Raw genomic sequence first — 17,714 nt, forward strand, 5'->3', positions numbered from 1 at the left:
ACAAAGCTTGACAAATGTTTTATAATTCCCTAAAAAGTTATTGCAGGTAAGAAAATGACAAAGTATGTATGTCTAACATTAATGCATTTACACTAGTTTAGTACGACATTGCTACTAAAAGATGTGTTCAAAGAAATGTTACTGCCATGCAGAGATCAAGTCCGTACTTCCCTCACCCACACACTAGACTTTGCATGATTTACAGCTGCTTACATTTCTAGCAGTCAGAGCTTCCTGTTCTGTGTATTTTGGATTATAAGAAGTGTAGTGACTGGAAGTCATAGGGCATTGCTTAGCAATTAGTTTCTGGTTTTGTGGAGACGTAATAAAAACGTCGCACACATGCCTTGTTCTAACCATTCCTCAAACACTTAAGCTGAAGCCTACAAGCCTTTATCACATTTATGGTCGACAAGGTTGCCAAACATGGAGGCGGAGCCGAGCAGGAAAACAGCACTGACCTGGTTTTCGCCATATTAGGGTGTTTGTCATTCGCCCCTTTAGTTTGGACTGAAGAATAACCATCAGATGAATTTGCATAGAATTTTATGAAGCTATTCCTCAACTCAGAAGGATGACTTTGGTAATCATGTGAATTCTTTTTAAAATATTTTGAAAAACAATTTAATGTTGGAAACCGATTCCGCTCCAAATGCAGCCAAAATAGCGTCCGTATCCCTCCACTGCCAGATGATGCACTTTCAATACATACCTAGGAAACTTTTGCAAGCATTAGTTTGTCATAGGACCAGTCGGAAACAGAACATCTGTTTGATGAGCTATTTTTATGTAATATCTATTTATGTGCTATTTTCAAATAAACTTTCTCAACTTAATTTAGCATCTACTTGAAAGCAGAAACATGGGAAAAAAATGTTTTAATACTTATCATCATCAAGGTCTTAAGTTAGATGCTTGCAGCTCTGTGAGGTAGCTTGCACTGAAAAGGAAGTATGACTTTTAAATCAATATCAGTCTTGCAGTTATTTGGTCAGAACAATTTAATTTAATTCATTTAATCAAATTTTGCATTTTACAGACTGCGACACCAATATTATGTCATTGCGGATTTAATTTGAATGTACAGAGGCATACTGACAGCCAAGCTGCAGCGCTGGAGCAGAATCACACTTAACGGAGCTGCTATGACATTGACAACCCTAACATGCTCATGTCTCGACAGGTAAATATGTACTACGGTCAAAAATCATGGTTGAGTGTGTTAGCATGCTAACATCTAAAAACAAAGCATAGATGAGGTTGATTGGCGTTGAGGTTGAACTTACCACATAACAATACCTTCCAAAGCCACCCAATATAGACACCCCATAGCAGAAAATAAGTATGTGGTCATGTAGTGCACTTTATTTATTCCCAGGGGGCAATTCAAGAAAATGTATTAATGCTTCAGTGACCATGAATGTATGTCAATTTCAGAAGAACCTTTTTGTGTTGTTGATATAAATACACAGGAAAGTCAACCTCATCATGGCTCCAAAGAAAAGTCAGGTTGCTAAAAGCTTTAAGGGCTCATCCTCTGGGAACAATGTCTTTACAAACATCAATTGTATACTGATTAGCTCACGTTCATATGTTTAGACCAAACTAAATGGCTCACTTCAAAGACATGAGGACCACATGACCTTCTCTGGTGGGTTTGTCAGGATCAACCGACTCCTGGTAATAGTGGTGAACCTTCATCTATCAGGATTGTGTAGAATTTTTCTAGGTTTTTTTTTTTTCAAATAAACACATGCACCGGACTTGGTGTTGGACAGGAGGGGGGTCAAGTTCTTCCTGCAGCATAGACAGAGGATTTGATGCTTGCTGTAGCATAGACAGAGGAGTCTCTCTCACTGGGTTACCTGAATTTCCCTCGGGATCAATAAAGTATCTATCTATCTATCTATCTATCATCTATCTCATTCCAGTCGTTGTCCATTGCATCTTTTTCCTCTTTCTCTACATTTGTAGCGTCTTCCATGTTTAAGGTTACCTTTTCCACTCTGCTTCTCTCGTCTGCTTCCATATTTTGTTTGTTTCCTTCCTCTGTTTGATTGTTATTGTTGTTCCTGATGAAAACTACTGTAAACTACTGTATTTCCTCTCCTTGTAATTTGTAAATCCAATTGCAACATTCTTCGAAATGAATCTTTAAACAGAAAAAAGTTGTTTAGTTTGTGTTAAATGGTTTCCTATGCAGTTAGCATTATGTTAATCAGATAAGAATTCTACTTTTTTTCAAATGTTCTCATATCAGTGAACTTACCATATAACAATACCTTCCAAAGCCACTCAATATAGACACCCCATAGCAGAGAACAAGTATACCAGCACAGCTGATCTGGACACATTTGAAAAGATTGAATAATTTCAGGGCACTTTTTGGAAAAAAAATCGTTTTAACTTTATAGAAGAGATAGACCTTTATGGTCTTCACTCTGGAACCTCAGATCTTGCATGAATGTGCTTCTACAATACAAGGAGTTAAAGTCTATGAGCAAAATCACAGTGCCATTTGAGACTACAGGGCTATTGAAAATGAGTAGGCATTTTAAGAATAAACAAAATATATTTCACCATTACTTATAAGTAAATGTATTCAATGAAAGTCAAATGTTCTTTTACTGAGTTAAGTATACTTACCCAAAATATCATGATGATCCAAAAGGCAGTGCTACGTTTTTTTTTACAGTGGATATGACTATGGGAAGACATGGTTACACACACACTCTCTCACACACACACACACACACACACACACACGGACACAAAGAATGTGTAAAAAATGAACCATGTGTTTTGCCATTTAAAACTACTGAAAACTTTTGGAAAACACTTTTATAGTTTAGTATGTCGTACAACTTTTCATTCTTTTATTGTCTCACTTTTATACTAGTAAAAATGTTTTTGAAAGGTCATAAGAGTAGCATGAGATAACTGTATGTTTAAGATCACAGAATATGAAGACATTTGCATATAGTTTAAGGGTAAATTTTACCTTTTTCGTAAACCAGGCTGTCTCCAACTCCAACCTAAAACAGACACGTAAACATTGTTTTGGTCCAAGCAATGTCAAAAAGACAATAAGTTATAAAATTGTACATTTACCTAAACACTTTTACAGTATGTCTCGATCACCTTAAATTAATGTCCTTAACAAATGAGTGCTGTGACCTTCTGTGTATGTCTGACATGTTATTGACTCACACATCCTGTTCTATTGTCATCTCCTTCACACAAGCAGGAGTCTGGGATCAATGGTTTCCAGTCTTGGTAGCCTTGGAGTCCACAACACTTAAACTGGAGCCAGCGCACACATGCACAGACACATGTCAGGCACAGGGTACGAAGAAATGTTTCTAACTTGTGTATAAAACTGCCATATAGCCCAAATATGGCATATCAGTATTTCAACAGCTTGACCTTTTCTGGTTTTATTTCATTCTTTTTTTATAGCTTGGTGGCAGCAAAACGTTGTGGAATAAAAACGTTCAGGTCTGTTGGCCACATGTCCTTCTCCCCAGTGTTTTCCACTCTGCTGATTACCTGATGTGTCTCATCTGTGTCTTACCACGTTAACTCCACCCCCTTTCAGTATATAATGTCTGTGTTTTCCCCTCACCCCTTGCCATTTCGTCTTGTCTTCTTTGGCAGTGATACCAGCACTTTTGTATTGACTTCCTGATTCTGATCCTGATTGTTTTTTTGACCCTGAGTTTGCCTGCCGTCTTTGTACCTCTGCCTGGAACTACTGACCTTTGTGTACCGAACCCTAACTTTAATAAATAGACATTGATTCTGCTTCTACCCCAGAGTCGTGCGTTTGGGTCTCATCCTCTGTTGTGACTCTGCACCTCTGACAACACATTGATGAATTCAGGACAGGATGTGTCAGTCAACCAGTTTTGTGGGTTGCTTTTTATTTTCCTCAGAGGAATTAAACGTAAGCAGCGGTTCTCCAACTCTTCTATCTCCTATAGAGGCAAAAAGGAACAACAGTGTGAGCCACTGCTGATATTTCTGAAAACAAGCTAGTGGTGAGAGTGGTTAGAGTTAGAAATTGGGGAGGGAGTTGGGGATTACATGTGGGAAAGTGGCCACAGATCAGATTTGAACCTGGTCCTCTTGCTTGGAGAACTAGGGCCTCTGTGCACTGACCACTGTGCTAAATCATGACGTATGTGTTCAGCTATTCACAATCAGGCATTTTCCAACCTGAGCTTCTTCCTCCTTTAATAGTATAAAAGTTGAGGTCATAACCACAAACAGGACAGTGGTTGTAGCCACACCCTAAGGAGAGACACAACAGCAAAAAAAAACCAGCATTACTGCACTATATTTTTTTGATTAACATAATATAGTATATTTGCATAAACAGATCAAATAGAAAACTGTGCCCTGAGAATTTTGATTAGCACTTCCAATAGAGATCCAAAATCTGTTTTGGTGCAAAATACCAATACACCTACAAACTAAGAGAAACTATTTTAAAGCCACACAACTTCAGTCTGAGTGATATTACCTAAAATAAACAAAACAAGTTTTATGACATTTAGAAGTGAGCTATCTTCTCTTGCAAATGAGGTCATCGATAAATATATAACACATAATATCCACATACCACTATAGCATAGAAGCCTGTCTTGCTCCAAAATACAAACAGTAGCAGGATACAGAACAGGAGACTGAGCCCTGCCCATATGTACACCAGTCTGGCCTCACTTGTCTGTCTGGATGCAACAAAAGTCTACAAGGAAGAAAAGTAACTCACAATCATATCAACATGAACAAACACAACACCAAAGTGACTAAAGATAGACAGTAAATTACAATTGAAAGCTGAAATTTAGTTATCCATTATGTTATTTGATCACCAAGCCCCTGAATAAAATAAACACCTTTAATTTACTGTTGTGCAGATGATACAAGCTCCTATTTTTATTGTAACCAGATCTAGTCCTACTTCTTCCTCATCATCCATCCATTATCTTTACTGCTTTTCCTGTTAGGCATTGCGGGGGGCTGGAGCCGATCTTAGATATCACTGAGCTCATTGGGAGAGGCAGGGTAATCCATGGATTGTTTGTCAGTCAATCACAGGGCTGACATGATATATAATAAATATTATTTTTATTATTATTATTTAATATTATTAAATTTTTTAAACTGTCATTATCCTCATAATTGCCTTTCAGATATCATGAGTGTCAATCTCATTTGACATGAGTCAAGAGTGGTGCTTCCAGCAATAGATCAGAATGAATATTTAAATGTATTATATATTTTATATTTCAAATGCCTTTTTTGCACAGAATATATCATGACAATTGTTATCATAAAAAAACAACAATGGCAACTTTAAAAGGCCTTGGTCTTTAAAGATATAGCCCAATATGTAACTCAGTAATATCCCACTTTTGCACAAGTCTGTCAGACCAAAGCCAGCACTGTCCCTCCGCGCACCACCTGCTATAAAATGTTACATATTATACCTTTATTTATGGTATTAGCTATTGATAATTTGAAAAAGAAGCAAATTAGACGTAAAACTCTTTTTACCTTGTCGTTGATGTCCCAACATTCAAAGTCTTGGCTGTCCAAAATAATTCCTGTTGCTGTCAAGATGAGCAACAATAAACACCAGACCTGAAACATCGAAAGCTTTACTTTACAACTGCAAAGTTCTCTCTTCATTTATACCAGCAGTGTGGTAGAAAAGTGACAACGAACACACAGGTACAAAAAGGCTACATTCACTGTTAACTTTGCAAACAGACGATCAGCATTGATTCAACTATACTCACATGAAAGACTATCAATTTTTTTCCCTTCAGGTTGTGTGCATGCTATTTGTTTGACCGTTTGTATAAACACGTATAAACGTGCATTTAAAGATTTTAAAAATAATAATAAAAAGATGTAATAAAATCAATCTAAAGTCAGCAAAAAAAGACGCAGATAAATGAAGTTCACACAAGGGTCTTTTTTTTTTACACTTACCACGCTTAATGTAACAATAAATGTTGCAATATTCAGGACAGCATCTGGTGTCCTGAAAAAAATCTTCTTTTCATCCATCTCAGCAGCCATGTCTTTACAAATTCAACCTTGCAGCTGCTCGTGAAGGAAAGCGGCCACAGCAGCATCACGGGACAGATGTTTTATTGTGAGAAAATAGAAGGGGAGGAAACAGAAATCTCTGCCAGAGTCAGACTCCACCTCTTTATGGAGGGTAAATAATGCCTTAAAAAGTAGTTTGGGCTCTGACAAAAAGTATAGTTGATTATTATCACGGCGCCGCTCTATTAAAATGACTTAGAGTTGGTTTATTATTGCTGTAAGTCTTATGAATAGCCAATTCAATTGTGTTTGGATTGACATTACCTTGAATACATATCCCTTTATGCAGTTATCAGCAAATTATCCACAGTGCCAAATTATTGTTTGTAGTCATTAGAAACTTTAAGTAGCCTCATGTTCTTTCCTTACAGTATATGGCTCTTTGACATGGACACATGGCAGCAGAGTGTGCGTGGTCTCTTAACCAGAAGATCGGTGGTACATGCCCCAGCTCATGCAGCCATGTGCGATGTGTCCTTGGGCAAGACATTAAAACTCATATACATGTGTCTGAATGGAATAGTTAATAGTGATGAAGACTTCACATTGCAACATCTGCCATCAGTGTGTGAATGGGTGTGTACCGTTTTGCCCCCTCCTTTACGTCCTCAAAACATTAGTCACAATTTGCACTGCCACTTGATGGCGCCACTGGATCATATGCTGCTCAACCAACTGCACTTGCCTGAAAGTCAGCGATTGCTTACCTTTATAATGTGCTCTTATGTGTGGTCTTTACTCTTTTCTGGACATTATCTAACATCTCATTGGATTCAACATAGGCCTCTGATGTCATTTAACAATAATGTGTCAATATGCAAGCAGGGAATGTGATAATGTCAATGACATAAACACACTACATACAAAACATGCACATTATACACTTAAAAAGGCTCAGACGCAGACACAAACACACAGTTTTGAAAGGCTAGGACAGTAATTATGTGCCTAAATCTGACAGCGCATCCAGCCGCCAATGTCTGGCCTCCTTCCAGAGTGTGTGTATTTTTGCACTGGTGCCCCTCTGTGTGTGTGTGTGTGTGTGTGTCTGTCTGTGTGTGTGTCTGTGTGTGTGTGTGTGTGTGTGTGTGTGTGTGTGTGTGTGTGTGTGAGTGTGTGTGAGTGACATTGGTGAAGACAGAGACAGGCTGGCTGGAATCTGGTCTAGGTTATACTGAGGGTGTTGCTGCAGTCCACACATGGGAACTCACACAAGAGGGCTAGAAGGTGCCACATCACCCTCACACTTATCCCACTCTGTACACACACTCTCATCCTCACATTCATGTCACACACCCAGTGTGTTTATTCTGTGCCACGCTGCTGAATTAGTACATGTGGAATGGACTCTTTTTTGTAGATAGCGGGTTTTCTAGGAAACACTGTGCATTTGTGTGAAGTTCTCCAAGTCTTCTGATGAATGGACCATCCAGTCCTCTGAAAAGATATCCCTTCATTCACCATTCTACACAACTACCAATTTCCCTGTATGTTTCACAATATGCATGGGGCGTTCAAATGCTCATCTAAGCTGCTTCAATTCAGGTTATTTGTGAGAAACCACAAGGATATGGAAGAAGCTATTGCTAACATTAAATTTTTTTTATGCTAACGTCAGAAAATAACAGTTAGCTCTAAAGTCATTAATAAGTAATGTTATCTGTTTCTTTGCTAACATTGTTTGTTTAAAAAAAAATGTCAATGCCAATGCCAATGTTGTGTAAGCAAGGAATTAAGTGTCTGCTATTGTATTGTGTACGGCTGTCAACATTTTCAATACTGTTTGATACATTGCCAATGTTTCAGTTATTCCGGTGCATTCATGCAAATCAGTGTGAATTTTTTGGTTATAACAAATAAGAAATGATGTCTCTAGGACTTGTAGTTTTTAAAAGGCATCAATACTGTTTCATCTTAACCAGAATTGTATTGATGTATAAAAACCTGCTTTCCTGGCCCTATATTGTGTAACTTCACTAAACAATAGAAACTTTCAGCCACCTTCTGGCTAATCGTTATCTTATTTACTGTTAATATAACCAGATTTCCCTCTGAATTTGATTGTGCATCATCTTCAAAGTTGCTTATTGGTGCAATGCTTATGATTTGTTTTCCACAGTACCTTGAACTTGAATAACTCTTACTGGAACACAGCAGGGAAAGCATTTCAGCTGATAACTGCTGATAACTGTTGAATGCAAAGGGCCCAGAGTTTTTTCTAGTATTTTCATCCAACCACGTAGTGATCCATTAGTAGCCTGTGAATGTTGCTGTAGACATTCAACACAGCTCGCCAGCATGTTTAAGTTGCATGTTTGGAGTCTTATTACTAATGCCCCTTTTATCCAGACGTGTCTCTATTTAATGACTAAGTTCTAAAGCCTGAAACAGAGGGAGGCATGACAATGTTGTGTAACATGCTACTTAGTCATTCATCTTCCCTGAGGGCAGACATTTTCACCCATATTCATTACTGCAGTAGACAGGCTCACCTTCTCTGTGGGTGTTTTTGTGTTTGTCAAGACATGATATGCTCACCTTGCAATGTTTGCATGCAGCTTTATGCCATGTCCTCTGCTGCAGCAAGAAGGAGCTTAGCATCGAGAAGGGAGATTTGAAAGTCAAGAACAAATGTTGGAAGAAAAAGAAAGATGTGTTTGTGTTTGTGTGTGTGTGTGTGTGTGTGTGTGTGTGTGTGTGTGTGTGTGTGTGTTTGTGAAGGGAGCCTCCCTCCCTTGGGGTTGTGTATGGGCTTGTTGCAGCAGCATTCCTCCACTCAGCTGCTTCTGGGCAGCACATACCAGAAAGAGAACAGAAGTGAGTAAAAGTGAGAGACAAGGAGAAGAGTAGATATACTGGGGGGTGGGGGGGGTGGGGGGTGGAATTAGAATAACAGAAGTCGAGAAGAAGTTAGGAAGTTACAGAAGGAGACTGAATAAGGGAATGATTGTAGGAGGAAATATAATGACGATAGATTATGGGGGATATAATATGATATGTGATTGATGTCTGTTGTGACATTTTTGTGCAGCCGACCTCTCTCTTCTCCACAGAGAGGTCTGAGGTCAGGGTCAGTTACAGTGCAGAGTAACTAGAACCAGTGCTGAGAAGGGGGGTGGGGGGGACTCAGGAGGCCACAATCTTAAAATATTATTCCCCATACAACCATAACACACACACACACACACACACACACACACACACACACACTGTACAGTAGGGTACTCTTTGGTGTGTGTTCATCCTGTCAGTCTGCTTGACCTGTTTCCACTGAACTGTGCAAGAAAGAAACCAATCCCACTCCAAACGCAGACAGACATACTGTAATGAACCAGCCACATGATTGAACTCCTTATAGGCAAAGCAAATAATCACATGTATGACATAAAGAAAAGGCTCAACTTACTAACTGTAAAATAATACATAAACCCAAATATGAAAAGTCTATAGAGGCTATAGGGACATTTCAGTTGCCTTGAGAAATATGCCACAGAAATATTTATTTAAAATCTGGGCAGAGGGATTTTTTAATAATCAGATAAATTACATTTTCAAAAAGTAATTTTTCAAAGATCGTTATTTAGGTTAAAGGCTATTTGGCCCACCCTCTCTTTTACAATAACAAGGTGCAAAGTAAAATTCCTATCTTTTAAAATCTCTGGGAAAAAATATGGCAATCCTTTTTTTTGGGCCAATCCAGAAAGGTATTTAATGGTCCACTTTGAAACCTAATGATTTATTAGTTGTTTGAAAAATGAATGTATATTGGCAGTATTAATTTGTTGCATCCCTGATGCAGGCAAACAAACAATGCTTTTAGTGCATAGCTGAGGAGTTAGCTACTTTATACAAACGAAAGGAGGAAATGGAGAGCTAAAATATAAAAACAACGACAGAGGCAGGGCTCTGTTATCAGAAAAGGTACTCTATGTTATGCCTCAAGTGTGGGGGGTAAAGAAGAGGAAAGAAAACATTTAAGATTTACAGTGGTGAATAAGTTTAAAGGATGGAGCAACAAAAAGAAGTTTGTGTGTGAAAGCTTGCTGGCTCAGCCACAGGATCCCTTCTCTCTGTCCTTATCCTTCACACTGAATAGACGTGTTTGTTTGTTGTCACTGGTAGAACGAAAGGAAAACAAAGTCACTTGAATTCCCTTCTCTATGTGTGTGTGTGTGTTTTTGTAAGGACAGATAATCATGCATAAGTGTCTATTGAGTCCCCTGAAAACCTTTGCCAGAATCTAAATTCACCATTTCTCTCTTTTCTTTTTTCCATCAGTGTCTCTCTCGTTCTCTCAACAATTTCTCTCTCTTAAAATCTGAATAAACTTGGTGCTTAAAATTTGCACACCCTCATAATTTTATGTAGCACTCATATAATCTAATATTTGCAGTTTTTTCGCTCTTAGAAATTAAGTCTCCCATTCTCTCAGCGGTATGCAGAAAAAGTCATTCATCATCGTAGAGGATCTTAGAGGATAGTAGAACCACTGAATGTTGCTATTGCATTTACCGCACATTTGTTAAAGAAGATAGATAGATAGATACTTTATTGATCCCGATAAAGTAAGAAAAACAGATTACTCCAACATAATAGAGTAAAATAATCACTTGCATTGAGTCTGCATGAGAACTTTGAGACCAGAGCGTATAAATAACAGATATCAATTAGCTGTCCATAAATGATTATATGTCAAAAATGCTCAATAAATAATGACAGCAGGAACACATTCTCCTATTTCTTGCAAGAAAAACTATTACACAACTGTCCAGACGCACTACAGGCACTCTTAATGAGATAATAATGCAATAAGGCCAAGTGTGGTGAGTGGCTATCCCCTGGTTAGTGTGTATCCTGTAGGACAATGAATCATTGCACTGTATCCTAACAAACATGCATGTTTAACAGGCAGGAAGCCACCACAACACTGCACTTCAGCTCAGCCTTTACCTTCAAGCTAAAGCTAAGCTATGCCAACAGCGCCATATAAAAATGTGCCCAGGGCTAGTCGTGAGTGTGTCTTGTTCAGTTGTTGTCCTTATTTTAAAGAGTCACTCATACTTGTAGTATGGGAGACAATGCTAGGCCGCCATTTAAAGCTCACTTGAAACATTTCAAGCTAACGTTGGGTTAGTTTAATCCTGATTTACTAAAAAGTAACCTCTTACTTATGTTGTATGTAGTACGTAGGTAGTATGTAGGCTGTATGAAGAAGTAGGAAGTTGCTTGAATTGAGAATGCTCAAAGTCAAGGTATTTTAAGTTTTACAGGAATTACCATCCTCCTCCAGAGGATTAATATGGAAAACTGGAAAATACAGTTTTTATATTCATTTATGTGAATAATGTGTCCGTCTTTTCAATGTTGTGGGGCAGGTTAACATCTATCTATCAACTGTGAAAAAACTAAATGGTACAATTATAAATGAACTTGTACAATGTTATATACATAACAGGTCTCTAGCAATTCACTGCTCAGTCATGGTTATTTATTTATCATCCTTCAGCTCGTCTATCCATCCATCCATCCATACATCTATCCATGTTCCTTTTACTGTGTGTTTTGTGTGTGCACATAAGCAGTTGTGAGATTGCAGCACAGAGATTAGTTTGCTATAATCTGTTCTCTTCTCTATCTCTTTATAGGGCAAATACAGTTGACAGTTGAAGACACATGTATGATGGTGGATATGTGGAGCGTTTTATCTCCCAAGTAGGATTGTACACATGTGCCTCCAACTATAATTCCAAGTGGAATTACACCCAGCGCCACCTGGACCTCTTACATAACAGAAATACTGTCACATTAAAGCTTTAATGGTTTAACTGGAGGCAGACACCAGTAAACGTTTTGAATTTTTCATCCCCGTCTTACATAAGAAACTACTTCAGACGCATTTTTCTCTCCAATTTTTCTCTCGTCCTCCAACTGTTGGATACAAATAACTAAACAATTAAAAGCTATCACAATCAAAAATAGTGTATTTTGTGCATGCAAGGAGAAATCGTTGCAAAAACATGTCAGTCTAGAGTGACAAGAGTTAAATACAACAAGAATTTTTTTCTTCTAAGCAACTCATATAAAGACCATATCTGGACCAGATATAACTCAACATTTTTTTAAAAAGTCACTGTGCATGTAACAAAACTTGTTGAAACTATTTTTTTTTGCTAATAATAATGCTTTTCAAACAGAACATGACTTTTTTTTAACCTATTTTAGAAACTAAAATAGATGTTTATCTCATTATTAGAAATGTCATGTTTTGGGACCAACGGAAAGGGTAGGCCTATACATATTAAATAATAATAACAGGGCAAAAATAAATAAGGCTGTAAATCATATAATTCGGATGAAGCAGAAAAAGTTCCAAATTCTGATTCTATAGCCTCGACTGTTTTTCTGCAATTAACCTTTCAGAACTAAACTCATTTATTTCTGTCCAAACCGTCAACCTGTCTCTTAGATCAGATGCCATCCAAGTTGTTTGAGGAAGTCTTTCTCTTATTTAGCAGCTCCATACATGATAAATAGATCTTTAGTGGCAGGTTATGTACCCCATTCATTTAAAGTAGTTGTAATTAAACCGCTTCTTAAAAAGCTTTCTCTTGATTCAGGAACCCTAGTAAACTATAGACCTATATCTAACCTTTCTTTTATCTCAAAGATGCTGGAGAAAGTGGTAGATAATCAGTTGTGTGACTTTCTCAATGACAACAGTTTATTTGAGGAGTTTCAGTCGGGATTTAGAGCCTACCATAGCACTGAGACTGCACTAGTTAGAGTGACACATGATCTTCTGTTAGCCTCAGACAGGGGACTTCTATGCTCGTCCTGTTAGATCTTAGTGCTGCTTTTGACACGATTGACCATTAAATCCTGTTACAGAGACTAGAACAATTACTTGGAGTTACAGGGACTGCTTTAACTTGGTTTAAATCATGTTTATCAGACCGATCTCAGTTTGTGCAGGTTTATGATGAGTCTTCGATGTACACCAGAGTTAACCATGGAGTGCCTCAAGGATCAGTGCTTGAAAGGATTCTCTTTCCATTATACAGTATATGCTTCCTCTTATGAAAAAACACTACATAACTTTTCATTGCTATGCAGACTATATTTCAATGAAGCCAAAAGACACCAATCAGTTAAGTAAACTAGAAGCCTACCTCAAGGACATCAGGACCTGGATGACCAGAAACTTTTCTTTGCTTAACTCAGACAAGACTGAAGTTTTCATGCTTGGACCTAAGAAAGAGAGAGACAGAGAGACCTTTTCTGATTATTTATTGGCCCTTAATGGCATCAGCGTGGCTTCAAGTAACACTGTTAGGAATCTAGGAGTTCTATTTGATCAAGATATCTAACTCTCATATAAAACAAATTTCAAGGACAGCTTATTTTCACCTTTGTAATATCCCTTAGATCAGGCAGATTTCTCCTGTATTGGCTATAGGGAGCCAGTGAGGAGACACTGGTCCCCTATAAAAAAGCTCTAAATGGTCAGGCACCAAGCTATCTTAAAGAGTTAATTGTGCCGTACCCGCTGAGAAATGTGCGCTCCCAGAATGCAGGCCTGCTCGTGGTACCTTACAGTTTCTAAATTTACTATATAAGGTTGAGCCTTCAGTTATCAGGTGCCGCTCCTATGAGGCAGACACACTATGTACTTTCAAGAATAAACTTTTCTTACTGATAAATCTTTTAGTTAAGGCTGGTGCAGATATAGACCCCCTCATAGTTATGTTGCTACCTGAGGAACTCACACCTTGAACTCTTATCCCTCTCATGCTTTCATATTATATGACTGCATGTCACGATCTTTAAATTCCTGTTACTAAACTCCTCTTTCTGGGAGCTCCTGAGCTCTCTTATGTTCCTTGGGACTGTTGGTGAGGATGGACTGCCCAAACAACCAATCCCCCTGATCCCATTTTAAAGCCCAGTGTGTTTTAGCAGACTGCTGTTCTGTTGTTGTGAGCCCTGGTCTGTTGAAGATTTCTGCCTGTTAAAGGGCACTTTTTTTTCTTGACATGCTGTGACGGATTAACCTGGGCCCTTGTAATGTAGCAATAAGTAAGGTCTTTTACCTGCTTTTTGTGACCATAATGATGAGCATGGTCCTTTTACCTTCTCTTTTGTAATGTTAACAGACAAAGAATAAGGTCCTTTATCTGCTTTTTTAAAAAAGTGTCCTTAGATAATACTTGTTATGAATTGACGCTATACAAATGAAGATTGATTGATTGACTGGTAAAATGTAAGAACAGCTATAGAATTTATTTATTTATTTATTTTTTACAAAAAACAGACTTTGATCTGACCGCCCTCACTACATTTGAGGTATTAAGTTGTTGCACAGTAATTTGGTCATTCATAATACCATTACCAATGACGATGGCTGGTAGCGTCAAAACGACAGACACTTGCTTTGTCCAATCAGATCTAGCGCTTTGATAGAGCTGCACCAACGACAGCCTGCGAGTTTTTCGCTTCTGGTATTAACTGTCCAATTGCAGGTAGCGACATTGTGGAAGGGGAGGGGCCTATTCTGTCTTGGCTTTGCCCAGTCCGGATGTTCCCCAGTAGCGAATAACGAGCAGCAGTGTGTGAATGTGGCAACCGAGGTAGACAGGGAGGGGTAGATAGACTGACCAGACCACAGGCTTTTTTTTTTTGTCTTTTGTCTTTATTTCTCTTCTCTGGCGAAGCACTTGTTTACAGTCTATGTACAGCCACGGTTATAAACTTGAGTGTGTTGCAGAAAACCCGACCACTGCTGCTTTTCTTTGGGACTCACCGTTAGCGTAGTGAAAACAGCCCAGAAGAAAGAAGGAAAGGGAGAAACAACATGGGGCGATGATAAAAAAAAGAAGGTGTTGTGCTGTGAACCGACGATGACTCTCTGGGAGGATCCGTGAACCTTATTTATTTTTATTTATTCCCCCTCTTACCCTTCCCTTGTTTTGTTTTATTTTGATATTTTCTCCTCCCATGCTACTTTGGGGAGGTTAGTTTTTTTAAGGATAAGGATACGTTACAAGAATACAGAAGGATGGACCAAGCCGGCATCCTTAGAAAGTTTATCCAGGGGGTGAAGGCCATGAGCGAAGGGGACGAGGAGAGGGGAGAGGACAACTTCGGCAGCGACTTCATGGTGAGTCTAAATTAACAGGAGCCTAGCTAGCTTCTTTTAGCTCGTGTGCATTCCCCTTTGCCTTCACAATTTACACCTTTTCCTCCCAGCTGACCCTTCATATCCCCCCTCCTTCTCCTGGTTCCCTGTATCCCCCAGGAGGTGAGGCAGGAACGGCCACACTACCCTCTTCCTCCCATTTCCAGGCTTTAGATGGCGGCCTAGCATTGTCTCCCATACTACAAGTCCTAGTATTTCTTCAAAATAAGGAGAAACAACTGAACAAGACACACTCACGACTAGCCCTGGGCACATTTTTTTACATGGCGTTGTTGGCATAGCTTAGCTTTAGCTTGAAGGTAAAGGCTGAGCTAAAGTGCAGTGTTGTGGTGGCTTCCTGCCTGTTAAACATGCATGTTTGTTAGGATACAGTGCAATGATTCATTGTCCTACAGGATACACACTAACCAGGGGATAGCCACTCACCACACTTGGCCTTATTGCATTATTATCTCATTAAGAGTGCCTGTAGTGCGTCTGGACAGTTGTGTAATAGTTTTTCTTGCAAGAAATAGGAGAATGTGTTTCTGTTGTCATTATTTAGTGTTGTTAGCATTTTTGACAAATATCCATTTATGGACAGCTAACTGATATGTTGTTATTTATACGCTCTGGTTTCCCAGTTCCCATACAGACTGAATTCAAGTGATTATTTTACTCTATTATATTGTAGTAATCTTATTGTCAATCAATATTTAAAATCAGTCCTGTTTATATTTTTTTTAAACCAGAAACAATACAAACCAAATGAAATACAATATGTACATTTGCATTTGGCTAAACCTTAAAGCACATTTTAAAGGGAAATTAGACTTTTATTGTGAAAGCAACATGTTAGGAATAGTATTTGTTTGTTATGACAAAAAAATGAAGTGGGAAAATCCATAAGGTTTTTAATTTTATTTGGTGTTTAGTCAACCACAGTTTTTAGAGAAAACTTTGCACATCACAAAGCCTAACCTTATGTTTAATTTCTTTCTGTACTTAGTTTTAAGGTCGTTCTCCAAGTGATAGCTCCTCGCCCATCACAGTCATACGTTGACCCACACTGTATCACTTCATGTTATTGTGTTGCAACTCTGGACTCAAAATAGGACTTGTCCCAGGCTTGTGAAATAGCTGAAATAGTCATGACTGGAATGGCACTGTAATACCACTCATGTTATTATGTGGTCTTTTTAGCTTAATGGCTTTGATTAGGATACAGCAGGGAACGTATTGCTAACTACAATAAATACATGCAGGTTTAATTCATGTAACTTGAAATAATTACTGAAAGGCTTTCAGATACGTTAGTCCTCTGTGTTTTGATTAGTAATATTGTGCTGCAGTTTGTTTGTTGAAGACGCTAATAAACATCAGAACTTTTCCCCTTTTGCCTACAGTTTTAAGAACGCACACACCTTAACATACACACACACACACGCGCACACACACACACATTCTCCCTACTTCCCTACTTCATGCAAGCTGCTTGCCGGAGCTTGCAACATTCTTTCTTGGCCTATTTCATAACATTTTGTCTTGGCTTTACAACTGAAGCTTTGCAACACTTAAATGCTACACACGTTTTACATGTCTCTTTTGCTGAATAGGTGGATCACACTCTGAAATAAGAAAAACTTTGTGTTTCAGAAGAAAGGGAGATAGAGGATGTTGCAGAGAAAAAAACCCATTTATGAGGGGTGTTGGGCTGAGTGAGAGCAGTTTTAAGTACTTCATGGATGAGTTTAAGAAGCCCAGACAGCATTTCATTAACATCTGATCAAATGAGTCTTTAATTTCTATGCTTGTTGGAATAATTGTCTCATGTAATATTTACTTTTTTTATGCTTTAATTCAGTTATTGTGCAATTTAGTTGGCTGCTGGCTCATTCTAACCTAAATTCAAAGTGTCGAGCTGACAGAGTAAATAAATGTTCTTATTTTAGCACCACCACATGTTTCATTCACAACGTTACACACATCCATGTCTTGTCACACTGCTGCCTACAACAACCACAGTCCTCTGCTGCATTGAAAGGGGGGGTCATCCTGAATGTTGTTGTTAAGGGTCAAAAAGTGTGATCATGGCTCTGAAAGCATTAGACAAAGGAACCCAGAAGATCCCCTTTTCCAAAACCTTCCAGGATACCACAGATGAGTTTTGTGCCCTGAGTCTTCATGTGATATCTGTTCAGTTTCCTCCTAAGCTAGCTTTATTGGCATGAAGGACAATAAATTGTTTCTGCTGTGAGACACTTCCTGTTAGCCTTTTGGCTATCATGCAAAACTCCAGACAGTAGTGCTACTATTAAACAGTACGTATAGATGCCATCTCTGGGACATGCAAGTGCTTTAATTTGAGCTATTTCACATGTGTTTTACTTCTGAGAAATTAAAGAATGTCAGCATA

At 38.4% G+C, this 17,714-nt stretch overlaps 1 protein-coding gene across 4 annotated transcripts in view; it reads left to right on the forward strand.

The window, feature by feature from the left end:
* The first annotated feature begins 15,120 nt into the window (after positions 1–15,120).
* The window catches only part of ptpn12 (protein tyrosine phosphatase non-receptor type 12), a 46,742-nt gene continuing 44,148 nt past the window's right edge, over positions 15,121–17,714 (forward strand). For 3 of the 4 annotated variants that reach the window (XM_079334834.1, XM_079334832.1, XM_079334835.1), the window contains exon 1: positions 15,146–15,280. In XM_079334834.1, coding sequence (XP_079190960.1) covers positions 15,179–15,280 — 102 coding nt within the window. In that variant the 5' untranslated portion in view covers positions 15,146–15,178. Of the gene's footprint in view, positions 15,281–17,714 lie in introns of all 4 variants that reach the window. The other variant, XM_079334833.1, reaches the window with a different exon arrangement.

This window comes from Symphodus melops (genome assembly GCF_947650265.1).
Source record: "Symphodus melops genome assembly, chromosome: 22".
In the NCBI taxonomy this organism is placed as follows: domain Eukaryota; kingdom Metazoa; phylum Chordata; class Actinopteri; order Labriformes; family Labridae; genus Symphodus; species Symphodus melops.